Raw genomic sequence first — 13364 nt, 5'->3', positions numbered from 1 at the left:
TGGCTTTAGACACGGTCCTAGTCTCACAAGGAGACATCTGCACAATCGTGAAGATTGAGTGCTATACTTCATACACAGTTCTCAACTAATATTACTGACATAGTCGCCCACATTCGCTACATCACAAGCCTTCTTCTCACCAGTCCAGAGACACTCTGGACATGTGGGTCTTGGATTGAGGGTCTACTGGGACTTCTGGGTGCATCTATTGGTAATATCTTACTCATAGCGCTAGACATAATTCCAAGTCTGTCCTGTCTGGCGATGATTTATAAGATTGTCTATTATTGAGCAAGTGCCATCTGCTCTGAAGTCTCTCACGCTGCCCAAATGCCTTACTGTCATGCTACGGAAGAAATAATATTTTACGATATGCCTGGAAGTGAGGTTTCTTCCCCTATAGATGCATGTAATGAGACTGGAGTGAAGATCTCGTAGGAGGGGATTGTGGGGGAATGTTTGGAATCGAACAGTTCATGTACTCCGTCAGCATACTGCTGCATCATAAGATTGAGTAGGTAATGCAGAGAGAAATAATGTTATTTTGCTGTTAGCCATTAACATTCTTATAACATCAATACATAGCAGATAACCGTTAAAAACTGAAAAATCCTTATTTTAAAAATGGTCTACCATAGTTTGAGACCCTCCTTGACAAAATTACAGACGTCAGATATAAAATTCAAATCATTAAAATTAATAAATTCATAGCGCTCATGGAGGTCCCCGATTCACAATTTAGTAAAATGGTTTTTAAAATAACTTCTCAGGTCAAGCAAGATAGGGCATATAAGCAAAAAATGTAAAAATGTTCTCATCATATCCTAATCCACAGGAAAAAAATGTATGACCGCCCACCCCCGCCATCCTCGCTGACAGCAGTAAATGCAAGATGCCATGTTTAAACAACTTTTTCTTACCTGTGCAAAGTGAGGCTTAGGCTTTACTGCGCATGATTTTGTAATAAAGATTCTTCACCTCGTGTGTAACTATGCACGTCTCCACATCTGTTGCTTTGGATGAGTTTCCCTTTTGACATATCTAACGGTGTTTTAGGCTCCAGCTTGCTTAGGAAAAGTGGGTTTAGCAGATGGAATTCATCATACTGTAAGCATGCTCGCCTGCCTCAGACAGTGTGTGAACCTCTGAGGAGTACATTAATAAAAGACAAACCGACAGTATGAGACTTGGCTGCAAGGGAGAACCCCTCACCCCCCCTTCCTCCAACCACCTTTTTCCCATCCCCAAAGGAACACGTGCATTTATGTGGAAGGGGAGGTCCAGACAGAGCAAGCAATCGTACTGAAACAATGTTACAAGCAGGGAACAAAGCCCCACTATGCAAGCCCCCCCAGTCCCCGTTTGGTTCCAGTCCTGTAGGTGTATCACCAAAATAAGATTTATGCTACTAGATCATCTGTAGACACTCCTAAGTCTGCGATCCACACTTTGGGGCCACGTTCCAGCCACTCAATTCAACCCAGACATTTTAAAATCTTGTTAACACCCATGCAAAGAATTGCACTCTTTTCAGCAAGACCTCCCCGCTAACCATCAGGGAACCCATCTGTTTTTAAGACATGGTGCAGAACAAGACTGTGCAAGCGTATAGTTTTGCTAGGTAATGGTCCTGATATTTTACATTAAAAGAAAAAGGGTGCAATTTGCCTTCTTGGATTTTGGAGCGTTTGGACCCCAGACGTTGCCCTATTCAAAATTGCTCTGGAGGCCAAAGACAACATTGCCCTTCATTGATTTGCAGGATTTATTTTCCACCATGTAAGAGGCAAAAAACTGGACTTTTGTTAAAAGAATTCTACAAACCTTCATGTTTCTCCTCGGTCCTTTATGGCACATCCTAATGTGTAAAGTTGGGCGTTTCCCCTGTATAAACCACCTACTGTGGCAAACGTATGCATAACTCGTTTGGATAAAATGTCATATGAAGACCGTGAACGCAATTGAATGAAAATGGAAATCTTTCAGATAAATGTGACAACTATTGGCATTGAACAACTAATAAGTAGGGAGAACACAGTTTTATGTAGTTAACAGTTATTGCCATTACAAGTACATATCTATGCATTTGGTATGTGGCCCTAAATAGAAATCAAGGGAGAAGCACTTACGGCAGCTGTGTGGTACCCTGGATCGAACACAAAAGCTGACAGTTAATGAAAAAGAAGAAAACACAGTAATGAAAAAGCTGGCAATATAATGCCAACACAAAGTGGGTACCTCAACAGCAGAAAAAGGCACAGGGCACCTTAACAGTACAGTTCATCACATTAACTTACACACCTTTAATAAATAACAAAGGGTGGGGTAAAATTGCACATTTCAAACCTTATTATACTTTTAAACAATATTTAATTCCACCAGTCAGTCGTGGTTTCGGAAGGCTGTGTTTTCAGAGGTGGGTGAATATTTTCCTTCCATCTGCTTCTGTGGTTAACTTTCTAAAATGATTTATTACCCATAAAACAGCCTTCACATAAAAAATAGATTCTTAACAGTCTCTCGATATTACTCAAATAGCTTTGTTTGTCCCTTTTACTCCTAATCCCTTTACAATTTTATTGTTGCAATGCCACACTCCGTGCCAAGATTTTAGTGTGAAGACCGCATAATAGCAACCAGCATTTGAGAAGGATATTGTGCCCCGCAGGTATTGGCGCAAAGATCATTAGAATTTATAGTACTGGAGAAATGTACGTTCAACCAGTGCCTATAATTATAGTGCCTGGATAGAACTGTGCATTAAGCCCCAGGAGTAATAAGGTCAAGGATGCGCTAGTGATACCCGAGTTGTAGTGATATGTAGTCTGATGCTTCACTGCAACCAGTTCAAGTGGCTGCTCCATCACAGACACCCTACAATACCAGTGATACAAGCTGTTGCATGAGAAAAGCATTACAAGTGAAACCAGCCTCAGTAGTTAGTGTCTAGAATCATTAGTGAGACTAAGGCCCAGGTGCAGAGAGTACCTCGGACACATTTCAACCAATGTTAGAGCCTAACTACTACCCTGGTTGTATTAGTACAACCATAGCAGGGTTTATGTTATCCAGTAACTATCAAGGCGGCGTTAGAATAATGACTGCCTAGGTTTATGGTTTCAAATAAATTTGGAGCAGTTTGCAACAGGGGTTATTTTGACAAAAAGATATTAGTTGAGTGTGCGATGGGCATTAGTGCAAAAGTGCTAAGTGTCAGGGAGAATTGGAGTATGCAAGGCCACAGGTTAACACATTAAAAGTTCTAAAGTGCAACCTGCACCAGAACTTCTAGTGTCAGGTGAACATTAGTGCAAAGAAATCCAGATGTTAAGCAGTCACTGAGGGATTAGTGGAACCACCAATAAGGATTGTAGGGTCTTTGAGACAGTGAAGTTGCCCTAATCAGTGGCGATAGATTTTGAGACTCAGTGCAACCAGCTCCAGAACTCTGTGAAAATAACTAACACAATTAGTGTCAAGGGAAAGATACTGTAACCAGCACCTGGGTATTAAGAACCAGGGAGGAGTTAATGAAGCCAGTTCCAAGGGTTAAGTGACACCGGTCATAGAGCATGGGATCTAGTAGGAGAGTCAGAGGTTTGTGTCATGGAGGCCAACCTTACAACAACCCTCGTGAAACCTAGCATCATGGATACAAAATAAATATATATATATCATATAGGCATTAATAAACCCAGTACCACTGGCTTAAAAAAGTTACAAAGGAGTTAGTTCAATTAGAAACAAGAATTACTTACGGGTGATTGAGCAGCGCATGTGAGGTAATAGTACTTACAGCAAGTAAGAGACCTATGCAACTAGCACCAGGAAAGAAAAGGTTACATACTTGATGACAACATGTGGAAAGAATGCTATTTAGTAGACGGTTCCATAATTGTGCCATAGCTGATGGATTGAGACCAAGGGTGAAAGTTCATGCCTCCCATTTTCCCAGGACCTGCTCCAATATGTTCCGTTTTGGCTTCATCCATCACGTCACCGCCAACCGGCTCACTAGTGTTAATGAGCTACAAGCTATGCGAACAGAGTGGGGTTTTTGTGAATGGCAGTAACAGAAGGACTAAAAGCACCAAGAACAAGACACCGGCAGAATAGCAGTTTTTTCTTTCTAACTGGACAAACTAGAGCCCTGACTCCTGGCCACATTTCAAATGCATAAACATTTTTTAAATACTATGAAAGGATGAAGCATAATTGGTGAACGATGTTTGAGAACAGTCCACTAAATTATACTTTCTTGGTACAGATAGGTGTAGACATGTAGGACTTCATGGTGGATGGCCCATGTATGTAAAAGTATTTTGGAAACCAGGAGACTATCCAATGATCAATTCATCTTTTTCTCAAATCCCCCCCCCCAATGCCGAGCCTCTCGTGGAGTCCAATCAAAGATCGGATGCCTTTAATGTGGTCAATGTAAATTGAAGATCTTTCTGAGTGAGATTTCGTCTGTGTTCGAAACGGGTTTTCGGGGTGGGGAAAAGGCTAGAAGATGCAACCCCCTAAACCTCAATGCCCAGTTGTGTGACGAGGCAAAAGCACTTTTTGTATAATGAAAAGATTTGCATGAAGGAATACACTTAAAATATGTGGCACAATGAGAGAACTGCCACTTAATTGATGCGTTCTGACCCACGCAAAAAATGAAAAAGTTCTCCAGGTAACCAGTCCGAATTAGCTAGTTACCCTAGTTTACAATGTGTTTTACCAAAATGATCTACACTATATCTCTATCCCACTGTGCATTACAGTAGACCATCAAAAGGTTTACACATGGTCTTTTGACTTCAAGGGATTTTTATCTGCTGACCCAATGGCAGTCAGATAGCAATTGGTGACTTTGACATGAATATCCATTTAAGAATACGGACATCAGGTACTTGGATCATTTACAAAGGTTTGCAGGTTTAGATGCGTGATGGTTGTAAGTTAAAGATTCAAAGACCAAGTCTTTGAGATCAGCCCAGAAGGGGTGTGATTGGGGGGGGGGATATCGGCTTACCCCTAGGGGAGGAGGTAGCGGCAGGATGCTGCCTTTTACTAATAGGTGGTCAGGTCGTGATATGGGGTCTCATAACGAGTTTGGAGGTAACCATGGCGCTATTAGCGCCATGGCTGCCTCCAAATCCTTACTGACTCTGCCCTGGTGAATGGAGCCATTACCGCCACGTTCAAAGGTTGGCAGGGGCGGTAATTCCCCATTCACCAGGGCCCTTCCCCATTCCCATTTGAGCCCCTGTAGGGCTCAATGGGAATGGCGCTAATAACGGTACCGCAAATTGCGGTACCGTTATTAGCTCCATAGTCCCTTTGCGGGTCCCGTCCTTAACGCCTGGTAAACCAGGCGTTAAGGGAGGACCCGCAAAGGGAACTCGTAGTAGGGCGGTAAGGGATTACCGGCACCGGTGCCCTTACCGGTGCCAGTAATCCCTTACCGCCCACCTCGTAATGAGGCCCATTGATTGCAATTGCCTTTGGAAGGCTACACTCACTTGGTATTCAATCTTAAATTACTGGAGACTTTTTGCAATACCAGAATGGGTGGAAAAGTATACATTGAGTACCTGGCCCAAGGTTACAGTATCCAGTTTGGTTCGCTAGATTTAGGTTCACATTGTACGTGAATAAGCCTGCTGCCATAATCTGAGTTCCTGCCAAATGGATAAAAAAAAAAAAATGCAAATGTCTATTTCCCAGTTACAAATCTCATGTAACTGGATGGATTAAGTTCTTGCTTACACAGTCAGGTACATCATCACAGGGGTATTGTGTGCTTATCAGCAACTAGCTTCCTCAGGATGGAGACCACAGAACTGTGTTTAGTAGAGGGTCTGCCAGACCCAGGAGATTGTGCTGGATATCATGCATGGTGTCCAGCAGCATCTGGACACTCGGAAGGCAAAACGGGCTGCCTGGGGAAGTGTATGAGCTGGAAACCAACTGAATTGAGGTACTGAAAATATCACGTAGCAGAGTGTGTTGTAGACCTGTGCCCATGCAGATTAGGAGCCAAGCTAATAATTAGGTCTCAAGTATCTAATATGAGCAGAGATGCACCTCTGAGTCAGAGAGACAATCTTGATTGCCTTTAGCAATAGATGTTAGATTTACATCATATCGTTAATGTCAAAAGTCAAAGATGTGCCTTCCTTTCTGTTGTGAAATACCACAAACCATTGTTTTTTTTATATCTATTTCTATAGTCAAGTGGACTAAGTTTTAGAAACTTCCCAAGGAGCTGTGGCAAGACCACCTGCCTTCAAAAGGCAGTCGTAATAAAGTATTTACAACCAGGTGAACAGGATCACATAATCATGGTTAAGCACACTACTGTTTAAGATATAGAGCCTCTGCATTCACATTGGGCAGGCTTCTCTTACATGACATTGCAATCTGACCCAATATAGCAATTAAATGTACTTCCTGTTTTCTTGCCAGAGTTATAAATCTGAGACAATATAGCAATTAAATGTACTTCCAGTTTTCTTGTCAGAGTTATAAATCTGAGACAATATAGCAATTAAATGTACTTCCAGTTTTCTTGTTATATGACGCCTTTGTAGATGATGGGAGAGCTTGTGTCCACCTTTATGGATAGATACTTGGATTTTTTTTTTATAAATTATTGGAAGCCTGAGAATTGGAATCACCCATGTTGGTAGAGAAGGCACAGTAACCAGAAGGGGTTTATTTAGAATAACAGATTGCGACTTAATCCATCACAGGGCGGGAAATAAAGGTGCCATCAACACGCAGATAGAGCACTGTATTCTGGTCATGCATTGGAGGAAAGAGGACATAAACTGTGCTCGTCTTCTTGTAGTGATCCAGATTGCCACACCACTGGCTACATGATTAGCTGCATAACCTGCCAGAGGCATTGATTTCAGGCACCATATGCTTTGCATCGGTTGCTCTTTTACCAGTCATGCTCAAAAGGATACAGCTCCACGTAGGCGTGTTAGATCAACCAGCACAGCAGGCAATTGTACTGGATTGTATTGTGATACAATCCCTTGATTTGATTATTACTGAGCTTGCTCTCTTTCAGCACTATAACCTCTGTGGGGAGAAGCAGATAAAAATGGGGGTCTACTAGATCTAGAACCCAAAGATGTCCTTCTTTTGCAGGATCCAGTTCTAAAGAGCATGTACACCAATCTGTGGACAATGGGGGCAAGTAGGGAGCAGGTGGAATGGATTAAGGCATTGTACACAGCGGCCATGGTGTTCAGACAGAAATGGGGACCTGAAAGTCCCAAGTGGCAGGCAGCTGTGTCATGAATTGGCTGCAGAGATAAAGCTCACCAAAGAACAGGACTCTAGTACAATTCTATACTGCTTAGTTTGTTGGGAAATGGAACAAAAAATGGGGGCACACTAGAAATGTAGAAGAAAGGTTGGAGGGCACACATACCCTTGGTGTCAACACCTTTAGCCATGGCACATTTTTGGTCCTGTCCACAAATTGTTGCAATTATCCCATACACGGGCCTTGATGTGTCCTCCGAGACATGGGCAAAGGTTACTCAACAGTAATGGCTCTCTCACAAGAGCTTGAATGTATTCCTAAATATTAGTGTTGTACAACTCAACCTTGCATACTGCAACGTGCCGACATCTACTCCTCAGTCTGCAGTGTTCTCTGTAATGGCATCAACTCCTCACAGTCTTAAACACATCCCTGTGGAGGCAGCTACTCCTCACGGTCTGTAGCACAGTCATGTGCTGGCCTCCACTCTCCATGGCCAAAGCCCTATACTAGAATCAAATCCACAGTGTCTGAAGTGCTGCCCTGTGCTGGCGTTTACTCCTGGGTTTGTAGTATCGCATTGTGCTGGCAGTCGGAGGCATTTCAGCATCTGTGAGGTTTATGATTAAGTAAATAACAAAGCTTTACCATGGAGTGTCAGCTAGATTAATGCCGAAGCTGTTCTTCAGAAGCGTCAGGATTTCTTGAAGAGCAGGCAATACCCTTGGATCTTAACTCAAAGTTTCTTTAGTAAGGAGCTCCTTCAAGCTGGGCCCTTTCTGATCAATGGCCTCTGTGTCCGGCAGTTGTTGAAGCCTAGCCTCAGACTGACGTTTGTCCTTTCCTACCTTCCAGGACAGGTGAATGTGGGCCCGGAGAAAAGCTGGCAGTAAAGGGTGCGTGTTCTGAGATTCAAGCCGCTGCACAGCTTGTTGACAGAACTCTTGTGCTTCGAGCAGCTGGTCCAATTCTTGGTGACAGACTGTGAGCCCTGCTAAGTTCAACAAGACATGCTGACTAGTACCGCTAGCTCCCAGTTTATCCTGCAGGCGCCAGGCATTGGTCCACATAGCAAGAGCCGGTTGATAGAATCCTGTGCGTGTTAGCTTCTGGGCCACCTGCAGGTCCCGCAGGTAAAAGAACTCCAGGAAATCACTGCACCGACAAATATCTGGGATGGAAGAGATGTGGGACAAGAAATCTTCAAATGCCCGGCTGCGCTTTGCAATCGTCTCTGCCGCAAAGTTCTTGCGCAGCCTCTTCCGGGGGAAAACTAGGTCTTGCATTTCTTCATGGTAGAGTCTACGCAAGCGTCGGTTCAACTTCTCAAAGTCCGAGAAACGGCGGTAGATGATGGCAGGGTTCTGGTCATACGTACCAGTCTTTATCAGGTAGATGGTGTAGACCTGTGTGAGAAGAAGACAAAAAGAAGAAGATATAGCTTTAAGATATTAAAATGAACGGGATGAAGAAAAAAATAAAATATGAAAGGGACATTGCAGCAGGTGGGAAACAAAATATGTTTAGACACTCAACTGGAATACATGCATCGTGCACAGCAAGACATGACATGCTCAATGCAATAAAGGTTATGATTAGTGTGTAAGCCGCTTTGGGTATGAAAGATATGCCGTGGTCACCAATACAGGATAAGGTGGTCATAGCAAAACAGTTTAGTCACAGAGACTAACAGTGGCTGTTGCAAAGAGGCTATGATCAATAAAACATGTGATCTATTGCTGCAAAAAACACACTAGGGAAACCACATACCATAGTCACTGCAAGGTATTCTAGAGCCACTGCAGAGTATTGCAATACCACAAGACATGCCAACACTAACACATACCACTGCCATTGCAAAGCATACTGCAGTCACTATAATGTGTGCATTGCCCACTGGCAGCTATGTTCCAGCAACTGTCAGACACGGTAGTCACTGCACAACATGCTCCAGCCACGCATGCATATTGTACTGCAAGGTACTCTATACTACAGAACGCACTGGAGCCAGGCATAAGAAAGGCCTAATTTTTGACAACACTGGTGCTACAATTACTACTGGACTTGCTGAACACTCTGTAGGATTTATTACAGCCCCTGCAAGACAACTAAAGTCACTTTTACATTAAAATTATGGATCGATACGCAACAATTTTCTGAAGCCATCAATCTCTGTGCTGGAATATGGGCCAGAAGTGACTTCACTTGGGCCTGCGTCTGCAGAAAGCTGTGCTCCTAGGTAGGACAGTGCAGGCCCGGCTTCAGGAATTTTCACCATGGGAGACTTCCATTGGGTGTGGGTGTAGGAGTCCCTAAACAAAGTGTTGCCATTGAGCTAGATTTCTGGAAAAATCCATTCAGACCCTTCAAATGGTTTAGCCTGTTAGACTGCTTTAAAAAGGTGCAGGTACTTACATTCAAACCCACGTTATTAGAGCCTGGGATGACACTTACCTACACGACTACTAGTATGTCTGATAAAGATGCTTGTTGGGCTTGCACACTTTGGTAGATTTAAGACAAAGGGACTTTTGGGCATGACTGATAAGATGGCCCTGTGTAGGTGGGCATATGGCGGGATTAGTTGATGGCCATCATGCGTGCAAGGAACAAGTTACTTACCTGTAACTGTTGTTCTCCAGCATGGGTCTGGCATGGATTCACATGCTCATGAATATTCCCCGTCGTCAGGCTGGGAATCCTCGGTAAAGAAAAAACCAGTATCAGTTTCGTTTCTGATCTGTCTTTCGTAGTAACAACCAATCACTGGTCTCTGCGTCATACTGACCACAGCCAATGACTGCCCTCTACCTAAGCACCGCCTCTGGCAGCCATCTTCAGATTTGGAAGCACGTGAAGTGGCAGTATGACCAAGTGAAGAGCCGAAGAGGGGTAGGCGGGAGGGTTCGCATGTGAATCCATGCCAGACCCATGCTGGAGAACAACAGTTACAGGTAAGTAACTTGTTCCTTCTCCAGCATGGGGTCTGGCATGGATTCACATGCTCATGAATAAAGAATACATAGCAGTACACACATGCACAACCACGGGAGGTGGCAAAGGCTCAACATTAAGCATTACATCAAACTCAACATTAAGCATCTTACCTCCTCACCAGGCTCACCTCAGGCGAACAGGTTGCGCAGCACTGCTTGGCCGACCCTGGACTCCTCCCTGGAATCCCGATCGACGCAGTAGAATTTCGTGAAGGTGTGCGTCGACCTCCACGTAGCAGCCCTGCATATGTCCAGCAGGGGCACACCAGAAAGGAACGCCGTGGTAGCTGCGATCGCTCTGGTGGAATGGGCTCTCGGACGGCCAGGCAGCGGTCGGTTTGCCAACCGATGACAGTACATGATACAGCCGGAGAGCCATCTAGAAATGGAATCCTTCGAGAGCCTTCCCCTGATTGACAGGTCCAAAGTTCACAAAGAATTGTGACGTCTTCCGAAAACACTTCGTGCGGCCCACGTAGAACTTCAGCGCTCTAGCCACATCCAGCGGGTGCAAAGTCCTCTCAGCCGGCGACGAAGGCGACGGGAAGAACACAGGCAACACCAAGGGTTCGTTGAGATGGAAGTCCGACGGTACCTTGGGCATGAAGGAAGGGTGCGTCCTGAGCACTACCCTCGTGTCGTGAAAAGTCAAGTACGGGGCCTTGCAGGAAAGGGCCTGGATCTCTCCCACCCGTCGTGCGGAGGTGATGGCCACAAGAAACGCTGTTTTCCACGACAGAAACTTCAACGGGGCCGAGTGCAGAGGCTCGAACGGAGGTCCCATGAGCTTGGTCAGCACCACGTTGAGCTCCCACGCCGGGGCCGGAGCCTTCACCGGCGGGAACGATCTGAACAGTCCCTTCATGAACTCTTTCACCAGACGATGAGACCACAGGGACGTCTGCCCCGTGGTTCTGGTGCATCGGGAGATCGCAGCAAGATGAATCTTGATGGACGCGTGTGCCAGTCCAGCTTTGGCCAGCGTCAGCAGGTACGGCAGTACCTGGGGAGCCGTAATCCGTAGAGGGTTAATCTTCTGTGCGTGGCACCAGACAGAGAACCTCTTCCATTTGTGTCTGTAGCATTTAAGAGTCGAGGACGCTCTGGCCTTTGCAAGAACCTCTCTGAAGTCGGCCGGTATGTCGTATCCTCCAAACTCTAGCGCTGCAGGAGCCAGGCCTGCAAGTTCAGCGATTTCGGATCGTGGTGGAGGATGGCGCCTCCTTCCCTGGAGAGTAGATCCGCGTCCACCGGCAGCTTGATTGGCGGGGACGTTGACAAGTCCAGAAGGTCCGGGAACCATATCTGCCTCGGCCACGCAGGTGCGACGAGGATCATCCTGCACCGTGACCTCTTGAGCTGGCTGACGAGCCGGATTAGCAGTGGCAAAGGAGGGAACGCGTAGAGGAACAGGCCCTCCCAGGGGAACGAGAAAGCATCGCCCATGCTCCTCGCCTGGGGAAACCTGCTGGCGAATCTCCGGCACTTGGAGTTCGTCGCCGTCGCGAACAGGTCGATCTGGGGTGTGCCCCACCGTCGGAAGAGGCGATCCACTAGATCCTGCCGTAGTTCCCACTCGTGGCACGAGCGCAGCTCCCTGCTGAGTGAGTCGGCGATGGTGTTTTTTATCCCTGCCAGATGAAACGGCACCAGAAACATCCTTTGGGCGACGGCCCAATGCCACAGGTCCTGCGCTTCCTTGGACAGTGCTGGGGACCTGGTTCCGCCCTGTTTCCTGATGTAAAACATGGTGGTGATGTTGTCGGTGAAGATCCTCACCACCTTGCCCTTGAGGGATGGAAGGAAGGACCTGAGGGCCCAGAACACTGCACGGAGCTCCAGGACGTTGATATGGAGGGACTTCTCCGTCGGGAGCCAGAGGCCTCTCGCGTGCCGATTTTCGGTGTGCGCTCCCCACCCTTCCAGGGAGGCATCCGTGGTCACTGTCTCCTGGTGGTCTGGGGTCCGGAAGTCCATGCCCGCCGTCTGATGCGCGCGGGTGCCCCACCACCGGACCGCTCGGCGGAAACTCTCGTCGAGTGTGATCCTCTCCTCGAAGCTGCCCGTCGTTTGGATCCAGCGCGCGTCCAGGAACTCCTGCAACGGGCGCATCCGGAGCCTGCACATGGGAATGAGGTAGATGCAAGAAGACATCATTCCGAGGAGGGACTTGATGGACCTCACCTTGGCCGCGTCGGAAGCCAACATCCGCTGTACCTTGCCCAGGATGGACCTAGTCCTTTCCTCCGACGGGGAGGCCAGAAGGGACACTGTGTCGAGCTTCGCTCCCAGAAACAGTGCGTTTTGCGCGGGTACCAGGTGGGACTTGGCGTAGTTCACGGAGAATCCCAGGTCTGTGAGAAGTTGGACGGTCCATGCCGTGTGCTCCACGGCGAGCTCCCTCGTCTTGGCTCGGATGAGCCAGTCGTCCAGGTAGGGGTAGACGTGGATCCCCTCGCGGCGCAGCTGCGCCGCCACCGGTGCAAGGCACTTGGTAAATACCCTGGGTGCCGACCGTAGTCCGAAGGGGAGGGCTTTGAACTGGTAGTGACGCCCTTGGACCACAAATCTGAGGAATTTTCGGTGCCCCTTTAGGATGGGAATATGGAAGTAGGCATCCTCCAAATCCAACGACGACAGGAAGTCTCCTTCCTCCAGCTGACCCAGGACGTGCTGGAGGGTGACCATCCGGAACTTCTGTGCCTTGATGAACTTGTTCAGACGTCGCAGGTCTAGGATGGGGCGCCATCCTCCCGTCTTCTTCTTCACGAGGAAGTATCTCGAGTAAACTCCGGAGCCCCGAAGCCTCTTTGGGACGAGTTCGATGGCGCCCTTCCTGAGCAACGCCTTTACCTCCAGGAGAAGCTGAGGGACGTGAAGCTCTCTCCTGGCCACGGGGGGGACGCGCGGGCACCTTCTTTGAAACTCGACCGCGTGGCCCCGGGCCAAGGCGTCCAGCACACAACGGTCGGTGGAGATGGACTCCCACACGCTGACGAAGCTCGCCAGCCGGCCTCCCACCGAGGTGCTTCGGTGGGGCCCCGACCCCACGGCCGGTTCAATCCTGTTTCGACGAGGCTTTGCCGCCTTGACCT

At 47.1% G+C, this 13364-nt stretch overlaps 1 protein-coding gene across 3 annotated transcripts in view; it reads right to left on the bottom strand.

The window, feature by feature from the left end:
* Positions 1-1751: 1751 nt before the first annotated feature.
* Positions 1752-13364, bottom strand: part of SNX21 (sorting nexin family member 21) — a 267032-nt gene continuing 255419 nt past the window's right edge. For all 3 annotated transcript variants that reach the window (XM_069651226.1, XM_069651228.1, XM_069651227.1), the window contains one exon: positions 1752-8679. In XM_069651226.1, coding sequence (XP_069507327.1) covers positions 8005-8679 — 675 coding nt within the window. In that variant the 3' untranslated portion in view covers positions 1752-8004. The remainder of the gene's footprint in view (positions 8680-13364) is intronic.

The sequence above is a fragment of the Ambystoma mexicanum genome, chromosome 3p (assembly GCF_040938575.1).
Source record: "Ambystoma mexicanum isolate Mex_15411 chromosome 3p, UKY_AmexF1_1, whole genome shotgun sequence".
Lineage (NCBI taxonomy): Eukaryota > Metazoa > Chordata > Amphibia > Caudata > Ambystomatidae > Ambystoma > Ambystoma mexicanum.
This window is presented reverse-complemented; position numbering and strand designations above follow the sequence as displayed.